General features: G+C 38.3%; 1 protein-coding gene across 1 annotated transcript in view; it reads right to left on the bottom strand.

Annotated features, from left to right (window-relative positions):
* Positions 1 to 11999, bottom strand: part of SYNPO2L (synaptopodin 2 like) — an 83516-nt gene extending 71517 nt beyond the window's left edge. The window contains exon 1 of the mRNA XM_075216694.1: positions 11758 to 11999. Within this exon, the coding sequence (XP_075072795.1) occupies positions 11758 to 11862 (105 nt within the window). The 5' untranslated portion in view covers positions 11863 to 11999. The remainder of the gene's footprint in view (positions 1 to 11757) is intronic.
* Positions 12000 to 23412: the final 11413 nt, after the last annotated feature.

The raw sequence follows: 23412 nt of genomic DNA, 5'->3' as shown, positions 1-23412 counted from the left end.
TATGTGAAGGTGATGGGGGAGTTCAGTGGATAAGGCACGTACCTTGCTAAACAAGAAAAATAAAGGGGTATTACAGAGCATGCCCTGCTTTGCTGGGGGCCACAGAGCCTTTTTCTCCATGCATAAACACTTTTTCCGTGAGCCGATTGCTTTGATCCCTATACTTATAGTGGGATGCAAATTTCAGTTGCACTTCTGCAGGAAATTACATTTCTAGGTCCACTTCAACCAATTTAATAAGCAGCTTCAAACACACAAAAGTGTCACATGTAATAATCCTGATATCCGAACACTCTCTTAATTCATTTACGACATCATTGAGGCTAAGACTACGTTAGGAGAAAAACTCAAACATTTAAATTAATGACAAGAGTGGTTCTGAAGTGGAAGTAGGTTGGTTTTTGTTGAGTTGGGTTTTTATTTAGCAATCGTGGAATACAGACAGGAATGAGAGAAAAACGGCATAAATTAAACCAGTTGTAATCACAATGAAAAACCACATGAAATATAACAAACAGATAAACAAACTGAAACATGTAATAATATAATTTTTATAAATTTTGAAGATGAAGGGTGTGGGAAAGGGTGGCAGTTGTCACAAATGTGATGTTTTTACTGATTCCACCATGCACATTTTCTGGTTTATCCCCGTTGATAGACATAGGTTGATTCTACAAGAGTGTTTCCAAAGACGTAAAGATGGCATGTACCATGAAATGCATTAGGCGGACAAGTTGGTGCACATTTGCCTTTTGCAAATGTCCATTAATGTAAACCTTATGGTAAATCTTGTGAATCTTCCGTAATATTCTGTGACCATATAAAATGTATATAGATTATAGAGCTGGGAGGTGATTGCTAGTAGTCATTTCTAATGAGGAAGGGAGTGTATTATTCCTTATATTCCACAAGTTTTCCTAGCAGGCTCTGAAATTCTGACATCAGAAATCACTGATTATAATGAGGAAATCAGAATATACCAGTTAAGATATTACAGGTTTATATACAATTAGTTATATCACATAAGTATTGCATAAATATTATCCTCATATTTCTATTATCTCTAGGTTAGTTTGTTCAATGCTTTTCTATTGGCGAGATTTATCAATTGAAGGCTGAAAGCTGAAACAATGTGCGAGAAACATGGTGTCAAATACTCATCAAATGCACGTTCGGCTAGTAACTAACAATGTGGATGACTGAAGGTCATTTGACTTTCTCCTTTAAACATGAACGTATTGCAGCTGTTCATTTAGACATGTGTCCTACTACATTTAGACATGTGTCTACAAAAAGCTTTTTTCTCCATACTTACCAGTACATATATCTAAACATATACAAAAAAAATCAAACCAGTACATCAACTTTTATAATCAGATCAGTTTCTATTTGAATTAAAACTATTGTAAAAACAAAAAACAAATAAAAAGAAGAATTGTAATGGTAATTGATATAAAACTATTCAACTAATAAATGTTGGTGAAAACATCACAATCAGTACCCATCTAATAATGCACAGATTGATTATCTAGTCATTTAGCTGTTTTCAGATCTAAGCCATGCAAATGTTTGATTTATTTTCTAACCTGTGCCTGTGATAAAATTGTTTTTATTTCCAGCAATTGGCTATATACTTCCTTGCTGAAAGTATTATAGACTATATTCGTTTATTTGCTGTTTAAGTAGGACTTGTAAAGAATATTATAAATAAATATTCTGTTTGAATACTGGACTTAGTATGCGTTTTGTCATTCAACAAAAATTATTTACTTTATTTTAATGTCATCAGACATGCATAAATCAAGTTGATCTTATGCACATCATTGTCAATTTTGTGTTGACAAAAAGGAGTAAGTGAAATATGATACAAAGTATTTATTTAATTACCTCTACATTCAATATATTCTCTTTTAGCTGATATGACATTACTGCACAATATAATGATCTCAGTTACAAAATTGTATTAACGCATCGTGTGGATTTTATATGGATAAATTAGTATTGGCTCTCAGGGTATAAGGACTTGGAAGCTTAGGCTGTACTTAATTGTATTGCATTTATCTTTGAAATCTAGATAAGGTTAAGCTTTCGAAGTAAGGATAGTATTCATATTATTTTGGCCGGGTAGTTCAAGTTATATAGCTCTGATGGAACTTATGCTACATTAATACGTAATAAGGGAATGTTTTTTTCTCCGAGCAAAAAGGTAAGTATCCTCCAAAATTTGCCATGTGAAATTGGGTAAAGGGACATTATAGCATTTAGTTTGTGCAGTGCTACAATTAAGGGCTGAAATTTGCCAAGTTGGATTTTTTTTATAAAAATACTTGGAATTCTATTTAAAAAAAGTCTAATAATTGGATGTATTAATGTCTGTAATATGTTGGGGCTGATGCAGAGCGGGACGTACACCAATTTGCATAGTGTGTCTTGCGTCATTTTTTCACTCCGCATGCTTAGAGAGCAAACATATGCAAATGTGCGTATTCAGACTAGTTCATATCTGACATTTATGGCTCCCTACTAATGGAGAGGCGGCAAGAAGGAGAGAAGAGGTGGTCTACTGTAGGACTAGTCCTGTAAGGGAGTGTTCTTGTAAATGTGTCTGATGCTGCTAATTTTACACATGCAGCAGACCCATGCAAATACGTCGGATAGGAGGCATACGATTTGCACCAGCTACAGGGCTTGTGCAGACACACGCTGATAATGATGATGAATGCCACCATGACCTCACCACTTCTGATTGGATGATTACCGAAGCACCTCCACAGCCGGGACCAATGAATTCATTGAGCACAGCTATATTAGGTCATTGAGAACACACTTAATTTTGTTCACATATTTGCACATTTGTGTCTCTCGCTAGTAAAGTGAATGTCTGTAATTGTGTATGCTTAGCAAATTACATTGCACCAATGTTGACCTAGGCTTATTTGATTGTGTAGACACTTGAAAAATTACTTTTGAAAACAAATTACTGTTTTATTATTTATTTATTATATTTTTATGCTTTTGTAAATCACACCTGTCAAAACCACCTGTAGTAAGGAAATATTTTTATTTGTTTTTCGTGTTTTTAATAGTATTTTTATTCGTTTAATTCAGATAATTTTTCTTGGTAATATTTTTCCAACATATTTCCAATGGTTATTTTCTTATTTTCCTTATTTGTTATGTAGAACTGTTTTAGATTAACTTCCTGTCTCATTTTTCTGACATTTAGGGGCATATTTAATTCGAGCTGAAATCCAGCTTACTATTACCGTAATACCGGTATTAGTTTTAACGCCGCGGGGATTCTAAACAATTGAATATGCCCCATAGAACATTGTGGGCGAAATGGCCCTCTATATGCCCCAAACACATTGTCATCTCTGACACTGGCAACTGCAACTGCAGGTGTTCTGCACATCGTAGAGGTTGTAGATGGAACAATGTAGCCCTGATACCAACTCGAAATTTTTCGAAATAGGAAAGATATCCATGTCTAGACTATATATGATGCATCTCTTCAAATCCGTAGACTGGTTGGCAAATTCCCTGGGAGAGCTCAAGACTTATTTGTGATGAGACAATCATGCATACGGCAGAAATGATCAAACAGGCAAGATGGAGATATGTGACTCTAAGGTAGGAGTCGGCAACCCCCGGTATGCGTGCCAGATGGGGCATGAGTACCTATTCTGGCTGGCACGCCAGCGCTGCAGCTGTCTCACTAAAGCATGCACAAAAGATCCATTTCGGCCGTCATCGGTTGCCTTACTGAAGTAGCTCCCGGGTTTCTGTAGAAGAAGATGCATGCCTCCAAAAGGTAAGTAAGAGCACCACTAAAAATTGAGGTGCACATCAATGTGGCATACTATCAACAGGGGGGTTAACTGTGGCATACTATCAACAGGGGGGTGAACTGTGGCATACTATGACTAGGGGGGACAACTGTGGCATACTATGACTAGGGGGGACAACTGTGGCATACTATGACTAACGGGGACAACTGTGGCATACTATGACTAACGGGGACAACTGTGGCATACTATGACTAGGGGGGACAACTGTGACATACTATGACTAGGGGGGACAACTGTGGCATACTATGACTATGGGGGGCAACGGTGGCAAACTATGAATGGTGGGGCAACTGTGCATACTATCAATGGAAGGACAGCTGTGGCATACTATGACTAGGGGGGACAAATGTGGCATACTATGACTGGGGGGGGCAACTGTGGCATACTATGACTAGGGGGGAAAACTGTGGCATACTATGAATATGGGGGAGACAACTGTGGCATACTAAGAATATTGGGGGGAAATGTGACATACTACGAATATGGGGGGGCAACTATCGCATACTATGACTAATGAGGGCATCTGTGGCATGCTAAGACTAGGGGGCGCAACTGTGGCATACTATGACTAGGGGGGACAACTGTGGCATACTATAACTAGTGGGGACAACTGTGGCATACTATGACTAGGGGGACAACTGTGGCATTCTATGACTAGGGGGAACAACTGTGACATACTATGACTAGGGGGGACAACTGCGGCATAATATGACTAAGGGGGACACTGTGGTATACTATGACTAGGGGGGACAACTATGGCATACTATGAATGTGGGGGGGCAACTGTGGCACACTATGACTAGTGAGGGCAACTGTGGCACACTATGACTATGGGGGGCAACGGTGGCAAACTATGAATGGTGGGGCAACTGTGCATACTATCAATGGAAGGACAGCTGTGGCATACTATGACTAGGGGGGACAAATGTGGCATACTATGACTGGGGGGGGCAACTGTGGCATACTATGACTAGGGGGGAAAACTGTGGCATACTATGAATATGGGGGAGACAACTGTGGCATACTAAGAATATTGGGGGGAAATGTGACATACTACGAATATGGGGGGGCAACTATCGCATACTATGACTAATGAGGGCATCTGTGGCATGCTAAGACTAGGGGGCGCAACTGTGGCACACTATGACTAGGGGGGACAACTGTGGCATACTATAACTAGTGGGGACAACTGTGGCATACTATGACTAGGGGGGACAACTGTGGCATTCTATGACTAGGGGGAACAACTGTGACATACTATGACTAGGGGGAACAACTGTGGCATACTATGACTAGGGGGAACAACTGTGGCATACTATGAATGCGGGGGCAACTGTGGCATACTATAACTAGTGGGGACAACTGTGGCATACTATAACTAGTGGGGACAACTGTAGCATACTATGACTAGTGGGGACAACTGTGGCATACTATAAATATGGGGGGGCAACTATGGCATACTATGACTAGGGGGACAACTATGGCATACTATGACTAGGGGGGACAACTGTGGCATACTATGACTAGGGGTGACAATTGTGGCATACTATGAATATGGGTGCGGCATCTGTGGCATACTATGACTAGGGGGTCAACTATGTGTCATATTATGACTAGTGGGGACATCTATGTGGTATGATATGAATTGGGGGCACAACTATGTGTCATGTTTTATGCTTTACTCTCCTTAATGATTCAGGCCCTATATGTCTAAATGCGCTCTGCTACGTTTAAATACACCTGCCGGAAACTAAGTGCATATGCTACCAACATAAATTATATTCCTTCTATAGTCAACTCCGAATCAGGCTCATTATCTGCAAATAAAAATAACTCATGCTCAATCGTAGGTATTATAATTCCATTTATATATCTGAACAGCTGGATCGTGCAAGAAGTGGTTCAAGAGTTTAAATAAATAAAAGAATGATCTTATTTTTCTGTGCATAGTGATCTCTGCATTCTGCAAATCCACGATCCTCATATATGACATGTGAATTTTGTACAATACTTCAACAGCTTTTTAACTGCATTGTACATGGCTACGTAACTTATATTATATGATATGATTCATTGATTTAGCCAACCTCACATGTATCCTAGGCTGCACTAAATGGGTAGGAAAGTTAGACTACTTTGTAAGGACAATATTTATAGGTTTCATTCATTTTCAAGAATAAACAGACACGTATAAACAATAGCATAGTAAAGTATAACAAAAATAAAACAGCACAATAGCAACAAAACAACAAGAAGTAAAAGCATAAAACAAATAAAGAAAACATATACATAAGCCTCTTTGCATAGAATATTTGTACACAGTTGTGGACAAAAATATTGGTGCCCTTGCAGATTTTTCAAATAACTCGCAAAAACCACTAAACATAATTTAAAACTTCAATATTTGGTCTCCAAACTGTTTATCTGTTAATATTACAGGACCTTTGTTTTATATTCTGAATTTAATACTGTTTATCCTTTTAAATCAGAAAATGAAAAGAAATGGCATTGACAAAACTATTTCATTTTTGGTAGCTCAGTCTTTGGTCAAAATAACTGTAATCACTTCCTATAGCCATGGGTGAACTCCCTGTACTTCTCTACTACCGATTTGGTCCACTCTTCTTTTGCAAACTGCAGTTCTTCTATATTGAAAGGTTGCTGGCTCCCAAGTGCTGTTTTCAGATCTCTCCACAAATTTTCTATGGGATTTAGATCTGGGGGTATATTAACTAAACTACAGGTTTGAAAAAGTGGAGATGTTGTCTGTAGCAACCAATCAGATACCAGGTATTATTTATTTAGTACATTCTACAAAATTACAGCTAGAATCTGATTGGTTGCTATAAGCAACATCTCCACTTTTTCGAAACCGCAGTTTAGTAAATATATTCCCTGGACTCATCGTTGGCCACTTTTTGAAAGTTTGGGATCATTGTCTTGCTGGAAGAACTTCCATTAAGACCCAGTTTTCTGACACTTGGTTCAATGTTGCATTCCAAATGGCCTGGTAATCTCCAGACTTCATTCTTTGAAATCTTCATTTTGATATACCAAAAAGTTCTAATCTAGTCTCATTAGTCCACAGGACAGGATTTTGGGTTTTTCAGTTGTGTTTTGACAAACTCCTGATGGGCTGTCTTATGTGTGTCTCTCTCCCTCCCTCTCTCTCTCTCTCTTTCTGTGTGTGTGTGTGTGTGTGTGTCTCCCTCTCCCTCTCTCTCTGTCTCTCTTTCTCTGTGTCTCTGTCTCTCTCTCTCTCTCTGTGTCTCACTCTCTGTCTCTCTCTCTCTCTCTTGCTCTGTGTCTCTGTCTCTCTCTCTCTCTCTGTCTCTCTCTCTGTCTCTCTCTCTCTCTCTCTCTCTCTGTGTATGTCTCCCTCTCTCTATCTCTCTCTCTGTTGTACTTTGTGCCTGAAGGTCAGCTTAAATCTGTTTGGCAGTTCTATTCGGTGCTTTCTCCGCCATTCGAACCATCCTATGATGCAAACTTAGATTAAGTTTTCTCTTGCAGCATCATTTAGGGATGTCGACAGTGCCATTGACATTAAACTTTCTGATAACAATATTACAGTGGAAAGGGGAACATCAATGTCTTTGGAGATTGATTTGCAGCCTTGAGATTGTCCATTGTTGGCTATAATCGTCTTCCTGGTCTCCTTAGACAAATCTCTGCCTATGTTTTTTTCTACATGTTTATTGCTATACACACAACAGTGACACAAAACAGGAGAATAAGTCCTTCTCTCTATTCAAACTCATGGAATGAGTAATTTTATATTGTAGATACCTGCCACACAGCACAGGTCAAAAGTAAAGGAGAATCAACTGCTTGAAATCTAATTATTTCTAACTACTTGTGTCTGGGCCATTTAAGGATTTCTGTGTGGAAGAAGTTAAGGCTTAGTAAATGTTTCTGCTTTTTGTGTTTTATTAAAAATAACCAAAAACCAAATAAATACATATGTGCATGCCATATATTTCTTAAAGGAATGGTGTATTATAAAAAAAAAACTGCAAGGGCGCCAATATTTTTGGCCCTGGCCATATATCATTCAAGGATGCTCGAAGAAAGGAAGTCAAATTGTGGGCAGGTAACAAGGAAATGCAAGGCTTTGCAAGTAAGGACTCCCATTGCAACCTAGTGCCTCTGGGTCAGGATCTTGGTCAGGATCCCTAGTGGGTTCCCAAATCTTTTGTTTGGGTCCATGATGTCCTATATGGCATTGTGGACTCAGAACAATGGCACACAAAAAAAAATTCCAGCTCTAAATAAGGCGTAAGGGCCACCAAATATTCTATATGGCTGACATTATTAATACACCATGCTATCATTACAAAAGGCAGGGCATACACTCCCCATTTACTGATCCTGTGAATCCTGATTCCTATAAATGTGCACTATAGTCAAATTAGTATTTTACAAAATCTCTGGATCCGGATGCCAAGTTCTAAGAGAGTAACTAATTGAGAATTGGGGAAGTTTAATACCTGACAATCCATAATCTCCCAAATCTTTAGCTCTAGTTCCACATGGTCCTTAGTGTGGTCAAGGCCAAATCCAATGATCTGCCTATCCCACAACCAAATGATGACCTACAAGAACCTGACAAACACCTAACTTGCACTTCACATTTTCTTCTCTCATCACGGTAGGTCTGGTATTGCAGCATACAATATGAAGAAGATGTATATAATGACACCTGGTTGGTACACTTGATCATCAAACAGCACACAGTGACATATCCCAGTGTATGGTATCCTAGAGCATTATATAATAGCAAACAATGTGAGGAAGCCGTATATTGTCAAGATATTCTAAGACAGGTGGCGTAGATTGATTTTTACTTTTGTTCTGCTGCAGGAATGATGTGCATGAAACACAGCTATCGAATTTTAGAAATAAAATGTACCCTCCTCTTCTCCAGTATCCTTTCAAGCGATAACATAGTCAACAATAGATCTTTTGAACAAATACCATCAGAAAGATGATAAAGAAGTACTGTTCTTTTCACAATCATGTCACATTCACACTTATCAAGACAACAGATGAAACAGGATCCACTGACTACCATGTCAATCACCTTACATCAGTGAATTCAAAGTCCCAGCATGAAAAGCTTGCTATGATAAAACTTTGAATCTATTAATGCTTGGATTCATTTTAAAGACTGCAGAGTTTACAACTACCGATGTAACTATATCTAAAAAATTAAGGGGTCTATGTATTAATATCATGCGGTGCCCAGGGGTGGACCTAGAATTTTTTTAGGGGGGGACACTTGTGCCCGACCTCTCTTTTGCTAACAGAAACAGTGGGCATCCAGCGGCAGCTCACTATACTCATGTTTCTGGCGGCTGACAGGTAGGCAGAGTATGCTGCTCGGCCATGCTTACTGTGTTAAAACACAATCAGAGCAGACGGACAGAATTCGCCTGTCTGTCAGCCGCCGGAAACATAAGTATACTGATGAGCTGCAATTATATGTCCACTGCTGCTAGGCGGGTAAATTGCGCCCCCCCCCTCCTGGATCCGCCACTGATGGTGCCAATAAATATGAATAGCTGCCAATCGTAGTGATGCATATTTAAGTACCACTGAAATGTACCATGCCAGGCTACTCTGGGAGCCTCGGCAAAGTCCTCCCTGTAGTGCGATTTGTTTTTCCTATTGACCAGCAGCCTAGTGCTGTCGGTGAATGGAGGAAGTGCTATGTGCATGCGCATAATACTTCCACGGTGAGGGATCCAGCAAAGCCGGAGAGGCTGTAAATTGCGTTGATCAAGCCTTACTTGCTGTATTCTTTCTGCTGATGGCTGTATTCCTGCATCACATCTACAGATCATTCTGGTTCCAAACCAGGGGCAGACCTAGATTGTTTTTTTTAGGGGGAAGGGACGATTTAGGCCCTCTCCTTTTTTACTTTTCACCATGGGCTCCCGGTGGCTGCACTCTATGTGCAGGACAGTGTCGCTGGTGGCAGACAGGCAGTCAGAGTATGCTGACCGGCTGCTCTGACTATATTTAAGCCATATTCAGAGCGGCCGGGCAGGGTTCTCTGTTTGCCTGTATGTGCGGACAGCATCATTAACTTGCACATAGACTGCAGCCGCCGGGAGCATGCCACTGCTAGGGGTGGATGATTCTGTACCACATGTACAGAATGGGAAAAAAAAGAAGTTAAAGATGAGGAATAGAGTAAAATTAACTAAAATATGTGGGGAATAGTAGAATACAGAGATTCAAGTTTAGCTGCCTCAACATGACTGTTTAGACAGCTCATCTAGCAACTCTTGCCTGTTGCAACCTTTTGTTAACTGGCCATTCACTCTATTGATTGTCTCTGCTTCAATCCATTATAAATCCTGTTTCCTGGTTCAGCTACTTCACCAACAGGACATACTGTACTGTGGCGCACTCTCCCAGCCATAGCACAGGTTCCCTATAGGACTCAGGATTTGAATTTATATCCTAACTTATTAAGCACATAAGCAATATATAATTGGTCCCTAACCTACATGTGCAGCCTCATCTCTAAGTATTCTCCTACACTCATCGCTCACTCTGCACTACACAAACTGGCACACTTCCCACTCTGCACCAGCCTCACAGTGTTTGTGGGATATATTGCGATGCTGAATACAGACATATGCTTTTGACATATAGGTGCCAGCTTGCAAAAGCTCTCATGAGTTATACTAAAGCTGGTCTTACATTTCTACTGCTTCCCCATTTCTAGTGACCCACAAGTAAGTTTATAATATTCCCCTCCACCGCAAGACATTCTATATGTACACCAACTTAATGTTTAAAAAAAATTGTTACCAAGGATTACCTGAATTGTCATTTGAGATTTATTCAAATGTTCTATAAAATCAAAATGTCTATTACTGTACTACTGTAAATCAATCACACTCATTTATTAGTATTCTGTATTATACAATCTTAAAACCAAAGCGGTGCTATGCAAGAAGAACAATCAAGGGATCTTGTGAAAGAAAACAATGCAAATAAAAACAATATCTATTCATTGCACCTTAAAGGATGCAAACTGTTAGGACTAAAATGTTAATCTTTTAGGGAAGGAGGTAAGAATCCTGAAATAGAGCTATTCAATGTGGCTTTTTCAGCTATAGCTTATTGTTTTCTGTTTATAGCACTTGTCCTGCTATTATTATTATTATTATTATTATTATCCTTTTTTATGTACAGCGCCAATATATTACACAGCACTTTACAGAGAATGTTTAGTCATTCACATCAGCAACTATCCCAGTGGAGTTTATAGTCTAAATTCTCTACCACACAAACACTAGGGTTAATTTCATAAGATGCTAATTAATCTACTAGTCTTTTTTGAGATATAATAGAGTTTTATTTCACATGAATGCATCTTTAAAACTACTTATCTGTGGACTAAGTAGGAGGTAAAATAAAATACATTTTAAAATAAATTTAATGAGAACAAGGATAATTCAAATACAGGTTCTTAGATAAACTCTGTTATTTACCAGAAGGTGCCACTATTTTGTTCTATCTAGGTGGTCCTGATGTGCTAAATAAAGTACCTGTAACTTGATGACTTTTACATTCAAACAAATGAATATTATGCTGCAACTGCACTGCTTTTGCACATACTGGTAATGACATGCAATACTTTTACTAAATGTGATTCTTTTATATTGTTTGAACAAGTCATGCTTGCTCTGCAGAATTGTGGAAAAAAAAAGAATACAGGTGAGTTATTGGGGAAGGATGAAATTCTTATAAATAATTAATTTAAAATAATCATTAAATGGTATGAAACAGTGTGAAGCGACATATTAAATTTGATTGTAACTTGATCAGGTGTTTGTCAGTGCAACCACTTGGCCTTGTGGTGTCAGGCCTGATGATGAGAGCGTACCTTTGACACAAGGAGAGGTAAGCTCTTCTCCGATCCCCCGTGCAGTCTGAAGCCCCAGGGGCCCTCTCCGGACAAGGTGATGAGGATGTGGTCGTTGCTACCCATGCTTGTGTATCCTGTGCTGCAGCTCTGTCTATCTGATCTCCATCATATCTCCTTTTCCCATAAGGTCTACACAAGCAAACAGCAGGACCATAGATCCAGGCTGCTCTGAACGCTTCTGGGAGCTTCACCACTTGTTACGATGAGTCAGTGATACTTTTGGGAACAGTCCAATGGTGTCCCCAGCACATGTCATGTCAATCTTGCTGCCCTCTCCTTCTTGCTCTCCCTCCCTTATTTTTTTACCCCTTCACTGAAAGCAGATCCCTCCTACCAATCTATGGAGCGTTACCACACAAACCTTAATTCAGTCTAATTATAGCCAGCTCTTTCTGAACTGCCTTACAGTAATAATGCAGTTTGACCCCTTTCTGCACCCACCTGTTCAAATTGTTTAAATACCACTCAGAAGTAATGCCAGTTGCGGAAATATAAGGTCATTCAATTTGTAAGGTAAATATAACTTCCTGAACACTTGCACACAGTTAAAGACATTATATTACAATTCACAAAATACCATACAAGATATTTCAGACTTTTGCATTAATTTTCTAACTTGTACTTGTAAGATGAGATTATGAGCTGATTGGTTGTTATCTGTTATAGGACTGTTCTTGCACAGTTATCTGTGCACCAATATTACATATATGTCCTTCAGTATGGAAAATAATTTTATGATGTGTTCTTTTGCGTGCCAGAACACTCCACTTTAATGTATTTATGCATGTATGTATATTATTATTTGTAAATGACAAGCTTTCCTATTGAATGCTGACGTGATGGCATCAGAGCTCACTGATTATAAACAATGACATCAAAACTCAAGATATTTATTCAGATTTTAATTATAGAAGTCGATACATATATTATCATCAGTTTATTAAACATTTATGCCATAATATTATGCTGTATTTTGACCTTTAGTTATTTCCTTTTCTTCAATATATTGAAGTTATTATATGAATAAACTCCTATAAAGAGACTTTGAGACCTCAGCTGTTGTTCAGCTGCAGTAACTTTCATTCTCAGCAGGTCTTGGTGAGTTTTACAACAGGCAGCTACTGCAGTACAGATTGCCTAACTTTGTTTTATTTTTGTACAGCTGTGTCAGGGGCTTTATGAAGCACCTGTTAGTGTTAACTCTCATACTAGGGGAGGACTCATCACTAGCAGGGGCTGGCAGGGCTGGGGGGCAGGGCAGCATCTGCCCCCCGGGCCTGACCTATAGTGGGCTACTTTGGGCTGGGTCACTGGGCTACTTGCTTTTTTTTTTCCATTGAAATGTTCCTAATAGGATGCTGAGCCAAGTCTCATCACCCCCGAGCTAAAGTTTGCCAGCAAGCATCATTGTGTAATTAACATAGTGTCTAAATGCATTGTGCCTGTTAGAGAATACTTTTATGTGTATTGTATATTACCTACGAATTATGTATCCAGAAAATCCAGAAAAGGTTGCCAGAAATTGTGATGAAATTTTTAGATCTAAAATTCTGATCCAAGTTTGCCTATGGTGTCAAGTACATCTGGAAGCGCTTCCATCAGCTGGAGAGAATTGACACAGACCAAGTTCTGTATACAAGGAATATTCTCTGATTTATTGATACAAAGATACAAGTTTTTATAGCCTACTGAATAAATGAATTCTAGGTCATAAGCATACTATGGGAAGCGCTACTGATTAACTTTTCACATATTCTTGAGGTGATTAACTTTCTCCTCCTTCTAAGGACAGATGAGCCTTTTATTCTTATCTCAAGGGGAGCTGGAGGTTCATCTCCTATATGCCACAAGGGCACAGCTCCCACACTACAAGCTGAACATGAAGCTACTTATTGTTCTCATATCTTGATACATTCTTCAGGTGTTCTCTATGTCAGCTTAACCTCAAGGCCATGGGCTTACATCTTGTAATACTGCATATCAGCAGAAAAATGAATAATCTCTTTTAGCAAATAATATTTCTATGCAAGTTACAATAAATTGCTGAACAAAAGTCTTATGAGGCCTTAGCAAAAAATCATATTTAACAAAATCAAACATAGAAGGGCATTTTTGCCCTTGTCGAACAGAGAGCAGACAGGTTCAGAGATCTGATTCACTCTGCACTACTAGAGATCTACAAACAAGTATAAACCCTGGAAATTACAAAAAGAATTAACCCCATACAGCCTTAAGTCTCCCAGTGGCCACTAGATAATTACAACCCTACTATTATCTCCAGTAGTCCCTATTATATATGATGATAAATGTGATATAATGTTCTGAAACTTATAGGTAGTAGATTTTGGACGGTACCAAGCATGTATAATGAAATGATCTATAGTATATGTAAAGGGAGCTGGGAACATGATATTGTTTTCACAAATCCTGCAGTATAAATAGTGAACTTTGTTCTTCAATGCAGAGTATAACATCATAATATATGGAAAAGGAAAATTTAGAAAATAAGGTACTACGTGCATTTCCTATAGTATGTGGTGAGATCCTCAATACATCATATGTCGCTGATCTGGTAAAGCATGATGTGATGGACATTTATTGCCAAATATTAAACATATACAAGCTGTAGGAGAAACATATAATGAATGAAAAGCAACACTACTGGAACAGTGGACAAAATGACATTGATGGCATTCGTACTTGGACATGCAGGCACTGCTATGGGCCAACACTACACCAAAATACATATACACATTCTTTCCTTTAAAATTGCAACTGGAATATCTCCTTAATCCACATTTGATATATTCAACATGATGCTCGGTGTGTAGTGCATACTAATGAACCCAAAGCTTAAATAAACCTTAAATAAGTTTAAAAAGATGATTGTGACTGTGTAAATAGCAAACTTCCAACAGCGGCAGGCTGGGCTGGGGGGCAGGGGGGCAGTTGTATGGTAGGGTAGCCTGCTATGGGACCCCGGGCCGGTCCGATAGCGGGCTACCTTGGGCTGGATAACTGGACCACCTGCATTTTTCTCCCATTAAAAGGTTCCTAAATTTGCCAGCCCTCCCTCACTTACATAGTTTCCACATAGTCTCAAATAAGTATTAATGCTGATTTTCATAGAGAAACCCATACTGCTTATTTACACTGAATTTATATTCTGAGAGCTCTAGGTTATTGGGAGCAGATTAACAGCATCATTTTAATGGTTATAACAAAAAATAAGAGATTAAGCCTTTATTGGACTGATCTCAATCCTTGTTAAAAGCAAATCTTGTATTTCAGTCACGTCACATGAAATCTTAAAAGTTGACATGTATGGTTTTACACTATAATCATCGCACATTTCTTTGTTCTTTTGTTAATATTCGGCTGCTCTGCTTGGCTGAATGTTGACTTTGACCCTCCCACTTCAAACTGGTTTACAAATGTGCACACAGAAGTTGGCTAAGCTGAAATCATCTGCTACTGTTAATATTCTGATCATCTGATTTGACAGAGGTTGTTCTGGCCCTGCCCACTTATTTTCCTGCTGGTCTGTGTGTACACTGTTGAAGGATGAGTACAATAGGTGCACTAACCTTATTCAAACACATGTAAAAGAAAAAAAAAAAGAGAGCATACACTCTTTAAATGTTTCACGAATACTAAAGTAAACTGGCTGCCACACTGAGATTTTCAAGGTGATCATATAAAGATGGCCTACTGGCACCTTTTTACAAGATAATAATAATAATAATAATAATAATAATAATAATAATAATAATCCAGGCCATTTATTTAACATTTTGTATTAGAAAATAATCCACAATGGCACCTATGTAGATGTGCTTCCATATATCACCCACCTGTACTCCATTCTCGTGGTGGTCTCTCTCTGATTTATGTGTGCAAAAATTATAACGTTGCCTTTAGAAGAAACTTTAGCATTACCTTTAGAAGAAATAACAACAAACTGGCTATAGCTTCAGGGATAAAAAATTAATGCTGCAGCTGACACCTTCAAAAATTGTTTTACACATGAATATACCATCCATCTCTGTATTTGTTTTCTTATTGTACAAAAAAAATCAGTATTCATTTTGTAACTTAATTGCTGAAAGTGTTAAATCAAAAGATTTGGAAATGTGAATTGTATCTGTTTTTATAGAAGTAAACAGTTACATGGGAGGAGTCAAGCACATATAAATTACAAGCATTCATTAAATTAAAAAACACTTTTTGAGTCATTAGCAGCATATATGTTTATTTCTATACTCCTAGAGCAAGTGTGGCTGACAGTGTTTATCTCAGAATGGTCATGGAAAGAAGCATGGTAGGAGTGGATGTATGTATGGATGGATGGCCATGGTATGAAATAAGTCTCAGTAAGCAATTATAAGAAAATATACAATTTAGAATTTAAGGACAGTAACCTGAAGCTGATTAAATCCTGTTTGTTTGTTTGTTTTTTTCAATGAAAGGGTTCGTAGATGTGTAGTGTTGAGACTTCATCCAGGGATTCAGTGATGGCAATGATCCAAGAAACCACTTTTCACTTTATAAAAGGCACTGATTTCTTGTTGCAGGTAAGGTTCATACCAGGTACATTAGGAACAACACAATCTTGAACTGGAATACATAGGCCTGAATTTATGGTCCTTTAGTGATCTCTCTGAAAGGAATTTAAGAGTGTTGGTGAAGATAGGTAAATGCTGTGCAACAATACAGGACAAGTCAAATAGGTCATTGTGAAACATAGCCATTAAAGAACCAATCAGAGCAATTACTGATAATGTGAGGAGTGTTTAAGTGGACTGTCACTTTCTAGTACTATTTCAGGATTCATATCTTGTAGAACAAATATTGGCCGTATGTCAATGGCATGTGATGAGACACACACAAGACAGCACAAACAAGAATAAATACATAGATAACATAATGCTGTGCCTGAGTATGTTGAATTTTATGGGAAAGTTTTGCTGAAGAAAAAATGTCCTAATTGATGTTTATACTTCACTGAAAAACACCTTGGGTGGGTAGGTCTTAAGAACTCACAAATAGTTCCGAGTCACCATATTTTAAGAAACCACTTATTGCAGGATTTACAGAAAACTCTGTGAGAACTTCCAACAAACAAAATACACCACTACGATAATCAATTGTGAATGTAATTGGTGTTTGATGCAACACTAAAAGAAAATTGCATTGCTCATCAAATGGACAGATTAATTAAAATTATCGTTACTAAAAGTCTTGTATGATATAATCAGCACGATTTATTAATACAGATAAAATAATATAGAAATTAGCATCTCATATATAACAAGCACATAGAGGGAGAAATATTATTCAGGTGGTAAAGAGACAATATGTAAAATATTAATACTTCTAATTTTCAAAACAAACATGGAGTTTTAGGAGTTTCAATCAAGACTCAGTTAATGGACAATCGAGCTGGTTTAAATGGATTTGTTTTGGTTCATTCACCAAATATTCAAATCATTTATTTGATGAAAAATAATAAATATATGAATGAATAATTTATATATATTGTCACAAACACGCTCCCAGCTGCCGTGACTTTGGGGGTGTTTGCTGTATGAGGTCACGCGATTCCAGCCCACAGTCTCTCTCTACCTATCACACAGGTTATAGACCTACTGAATCGCCCCCACACCGCACTCTCACACCCCCCCACACACATCCGTTTTGCCACCACCTATTGAATACGGGCAATAGGACCCCAATACACTGTCCCACACTGGCACGCAAGGCTTCTGGCTACCCACAGGCTAGCAAGGTCCACACCAGCAAAGGGTTAACTCTTCACACCTCCAGACTGTTATACAGATTTAAATGCAAGAACACACTAGGCTTGTTATTCAAATGTATCAACAAATCACACACCAGCATTCAAAGGGTTAACTTGGTTGAGCTATATGCTTCTTAACAATCTAATGGATTCGTTAGAGTATCAAGGACACCACTTACTAAATTTATAGATTTAATATATAAAGGTACAGGGCATTCAAATATATAAAAATAAACAATTAATAAACAATTGACATAACATACACAAGCAAAGCAGTTTAAAATAAAAGTGGTTACATTCAGAGTATATCTTACATGAGTTGTATAATCTGTGCCATGGGGAATTGGCTAGGAAGATGGACAGCTTATCAATATGGATTGATTTTCCCAAAAGACTGACAATTTTTTGTAACTGGTCTGGGCTTTTTAAAGACACCTTTACACCTTTCCCCACCTCCCGGGGGTTGTGGTCTGTGATACTTTTTTCAATCACCATTTGCATGTTGTCTGATTTACTACCCAATTCTACTATGTGACCTAACTTTTCTGTGGAGCGTCACACAGACTCAATTATATTATTAATAAATCCCCTGTGAATTTGTCCATCTTTTCATACCAAAGACACCTAGGTATAGGGTATCAGTTGAACTTATACTCATTTCCTCCACTTCTCTGTCTGGCACAATTCTTAATTTGACACATTAGCTACCCTTCATCATGCTATTGAGGAATTTGTGGTTAATTACTACTTTTATTAATATTAAGTGGCATATTTTAAAACTGAATTATTCTTGTCTATATACTATAGCCAAGTCAGCACATGGTCTCTTTGAGCCAGACACCATGCTGAGCGGTTCCTAAAAGAGTCTATTCAGGTGTTAAAACTCCATCCCAGTCAAGGATATATCTCACTGCAGGGGCATTTGAAGCTGCTACAGGTGACACTGATATTTTCTAACAATGGGATGTGCTGAGTCACCGAATACACACACACAGACTCTCTGGATTCACATTTTACACTTTAGTAGCTCAACTTATCAATGGATTCATTTGATATACCATATTTATTTCCCACAATTATGTGATGGGTTAACCCTTGTAAATAACTGTAAGTTTTCTATGTTCACGACATATAATATATATATATATATATATATATATATATATATATATATATATATATATATATAAAATGTAATCTCTAGGTGCAGTCGATGGTTCAATAGCAAGCACAAGCCCGTTGGAGTGGCAGATACAGAACATCAGTATCACTAGGTTTGTTGGGAAGCTGGAGATGAGGCACAAATAGAATGACTGCAGGCACAGGATATCAGGATTGTCAGGTTTAGCTACAAGAGCAGGAGATACCGGTGTCCAGGTATAAAAGAGGTGCAGGCTCAAGGAGACTGGATTACCAGGTTTAGCCACTGGAGCAAGAAATACTGATTTATCCACGGGAGAATCAGACAGGAGAAAGGTCAGACAAGCCAGGGTCAGAAGCCGGTAGATCCACAACAAAGTCAGGAAGTAGACAGCGGCAAGGTCAAACGTAGCCGGAGTCTGGGAAACAAGAAACAGTGCAGGGCGGTGGAACAAGCAGAAATCAGATGCCAAGGAACAAACAGGACCAGAACACAGGAGTTTCACAGAAACCAACGGCAGAGACAAATGATTATCTGGCACAGTTTGATGGAACAGGCAGTCTTATAAAGGCCAGACAAAGGTGATTATGATCCCACTTCAATTACAAGAAGTTAACCCCTTGCAGTTAGGGTTTCAAGAAGGCAAAGCAGCATCCCCAGAGAAGATGATGTAGTGCAGCTAGAGACAGAATGTGACACCTACTAAAGTGTGGAAAAAGGGGATATGTCACGTATACCTGTTGGAATGTATCTAGGTTTACCTTGTGTTGTAGCTGTTGAAGCTCGTCAAAAGTGTCTCCTATGATTATGTCTTTCCTGGTCTTCAATGGTATTTTATAGGGGTTTTACAGTTTATGTAATGCCTGTCTTTTTGTCACAGTCACCACTAATTGATTTTGCTGATTTTTCTTCTGTTCAGACATCCTCTGTAATGGTGGCCTGCCAATGGCCTGTTGTTCAGAAATGACAGAGAGCCTGTGTAATAACTTTATCACACCTCCCCATGTGTGTATGTTGGTATAAGCTTATATATCTGCTTCTTTCACAAAACATTAATTTGCTCAATAAAAACTTGTGTTGATATGGAGTATGGGTGACCCAATGTATTCCATTTTCTTGTTCACATTGTCACACTATCTCTCCAGTAAAATTTGTGCTATTAGCTTCAGGTATCTTATAATGTAGATTAAGTATTTGTAGTAACTTCAAGGAAATCTCTTGACTTGCATTAATAGCTGGTTAAGCTATCATCCCTTGTGAGTAAATGTATTTGCAGATATAATATTGCACAATATAACACTCTTCCTCCACCTTATGGTAGTAAATTACATTGCCACACTAGTGTAGCTGTTGTCCCACAGTAAATATAGCCTTCTCCAGTAGCAGGCGGTGTAGGCCAGGTTTTCATTTGTTGACATTGCAGACAGTTCTTTACAATGTCTCTTTTCATAATTTGCATCCATGGAATACCTTTATTTTGAGTTTATTAGAATATAGCTTCAGTTCCTCTGTGGCCTGATAGCTCATGTACCCAGCGTCCTAATACCTTTAGTGCTATTTCATCTGAGGTAACTTGTACATTGTCTACTTTAGTTAGTTTATCTTCTTTCTCATTATGCAAATTACTGGTGCATTAACATATCCCACTCTGGCTATGGACAGCAGTCTATCTTCGCTCACACAGCAGTTTCTTCCCAAAATGGGTTTAGTTTTAATTGTCTTGTTGTAATATATTTACAAGAGGGCATCCAGTCAGTCATTTAAACAGGGCCTCACTGTTAGTGTAGAGAATTAGAGTCTGTAGTTTCTTCAATGACTTGGAAAACAGAAATAAGTTCAGCAAATTTGCTAGATCTTTTTTTTGTCTGTCTGTTGTATTCAGTTTGTGAAGTGAAATAGATTAAAAGAAAGAAGCGCAAACAAATCCCTTCCTCGACAATTATATACCACCAACACAATATCCATTTAAAACATTTTATTTAAGAATAATTTTGTATAATATAACCATAAGTCATATTATGGATAACTCTCAAAATAATGGAGAGACAAGCCGTTGTTAAATTAAAAGCTCAAATATAACATGAGAGAAAACAGGTTGTTTTTTTATGACAGTCTCTGATTGTAGAACTCGGTGGTGCACATGAGATAGAATTATAAAGAATATCTATTACCGCAGTAATTAGTAGAATAGATAAATACTTCTTTGACCTTGACAACAATCCAATACAGATTAATTAATTTTCTGTGTCATTTAAAACTTCTATCCCATGAACAAACAATAAATCACGATAATTACAGAATTGAAAGTCGCTCTTGAAGTGTTTATATAAACTGGCCGTCCAGAGTTAGCAGTTGACAAACCGTCTCTTATTTAATTTGTACTCACTGAAACAGCCGTCCTATATCTCAGCTTTGTTGGTGATGTATCCTCCGATCTCACAGCAGAAAAAGACAAAGGGCTAGATTTACTAAGCTGCGGGTTTGAAAAAGTGGGGATGTTGCCTATAGCAACCAATCAGATTCTAGCTTTCATTTATTTAGTACCTTCTACATTTATTTAGTACCTTCAAAGGCTTGTTACAATTCCCTCCCGGGAATAGATGGTATATAATAAGATCCTTAATCAAATATCCGTAATTCGGATACTTGTTCTTTATAGGGCACAGCAATTGAGTCAAATGACTGAATCCAAGCCTGTTTCGCTTAATCCACAGAAAAAACAATGAGTGCAAAAAAGGCTTGTAACTCCAAATATTCATAAATCTGATGCGTTTCTCCACAGTCACTTGTGGTTTTCCCAAAAACCTGTTTGATCTAATTTTATATTTATTATTATAATTATTATTACTATTAATTTATATAGCGCCACTAATTCCGCAGCACTGTACAGAGAACTCACTCACATCAGTCCCTGCCCCATTGGGGCTTACAATCTAAATTCCCTAACACACAGAGAGACACACACACAGACAGAGAGACAGACACCAACAACGGCTTGTTTCTCCATTATTTTGAGAGCTATCCATAATATGACTTATGGGTATATTATATTATGTAAAATTGTTCTTAAATAAAACATTTTAATTGGATATTGTGTTGTAGGTATATAATTGTCGAGGAAAGGATTTGTTTGCGCTTCTATCTTTTAGTCTATTTATTTTGCTATAACAATCTATATAGGAAGCTGCGTAAAAAAAATAAATTCCCCGTCAATAGAGTTGTGGCTACATATTTTAGATCAGCCCCCAGGGATATCCTCTTTTGTGTGGATATAGTGTTGCTGAGTTTGTGAAATTGGCTGCATCACTGAAGTAACCCACGCTCATCGTTTAACCATACTTGCCTACTTTGGAGACCTCCCATCCGGGTGGGGAGCTCTCCAAGCTGAGTCGTGGGGGCGTGGTCACATGAATCACATCTTTAGGTCCCGCCCCTCTGCTACATCATACCAATTTACAGCAGGTATTGGGGCCAAGATGATGCAATTAGCCCCACCCCCACCCACTTCACCAAAGAAGTAAGCATAATGCGGAAGGTTGCCCTGCTCTTCCAGGATTCTGGGAAAACTCCTAAAAATTTGGGAGCCTCCCAGATATTCCGGGATGTGTTAAGTGTTAGTGTGGCAGAGCCATCAGTAAACTAACACTGTGTGTTTTGTCAGGTGTCAAGTCCTCTTTTTCACTTTTTTCCCCAAAAGCTAGAAACCCTACACAAATCCATCATCTAAACAAGTTAGAGGAAAAGTTAAATATATTAATATTGCCTCTACAGAATGGCTCAATCAGAAATATTATGAAAAAGGGGATAAGGCCAACAACAACTGGCACATATACTTCAGGCTAGCTTAACCTAGATACATATTCCTAGGGAAGAGCCCAGGCCATTAAAGACCATAAAACAGAGAAGGATTGTATCAGATGACCTCTTGGCTGTATATTATAAGACCGTGATGGGGGAATTCAGTTAGCAACAATGTTCCTCAGAACATCGCGGCCGAAGGATTTTTACAGAACTCTACCCTGATTTTGGGGTGCGAGGAAAATTAAGCAGAGATTTTACCGTAGTAATAGTATTGTGGCTAATTGTACCCACCATTCCCCCTCCAGCCACACACCCCATCTTTCCTCTTTCTTTTTTTGTTCCTGTTTATGTTTTTATGACCTTATCCTTTGTACTTTCTTCTTTTATTGTATCAGCATACAATAAATAAATATACGTAACTGCTACTTGCGTCCGTTAAAAATAAAGTTTTAAATAAAAGAGAAGAGAAATCCCTAATTGGTAGGTGAATGTTATTGTGACCTATGCCATACCGCTACTTCTCCTACTGCTTTCAATGTAAACTAACATTTTCTGTATCTCCACTTCTATGTTTCCATACTGCCACCTCTCAATTTCCACTTCGACCAATATATATACATACAATGGATGAGTTTAACTCGTGGCTGTATGCGGCCCAAACCACTATTTTTTGGTGCCCCACCAGAGACACCAGCCCAGAAAAAAGAAATAAAATAAAAAAAATACTTACCCGACTTGGCGGCGTCCGGCACCCTCCTTCCTTCACACTGAATGTCGGGCGTGACGTCTTCATGTCCCAACATTTTCAGTGACGAGCCGCGACGGACAAGACAAAAGAGACAGAAGAGAAGAAATCAGAAGAAAGAAGGCA

This window comes from Mixophyes fleayi, chromosome 6 (genome assembly GCF_038048845.1).
Source record: "Mixophyes fleayi isolate aMixFle1 chromosome 6, aMixFle1.hap1, whole genome shotgun sequence".
Classification (NCBI taxonomy): domain Eukaryota; kingdom Metazoa; phylum Chordata; class Amphibia; order Anura; family Limnodynastidae; genus Mixophyes; species Mixophyes fleayi.
Note: the sequence above shows the minus strand (reverse complement) of the source record. Positions and strands in the feature narration are given on the sequence as shown.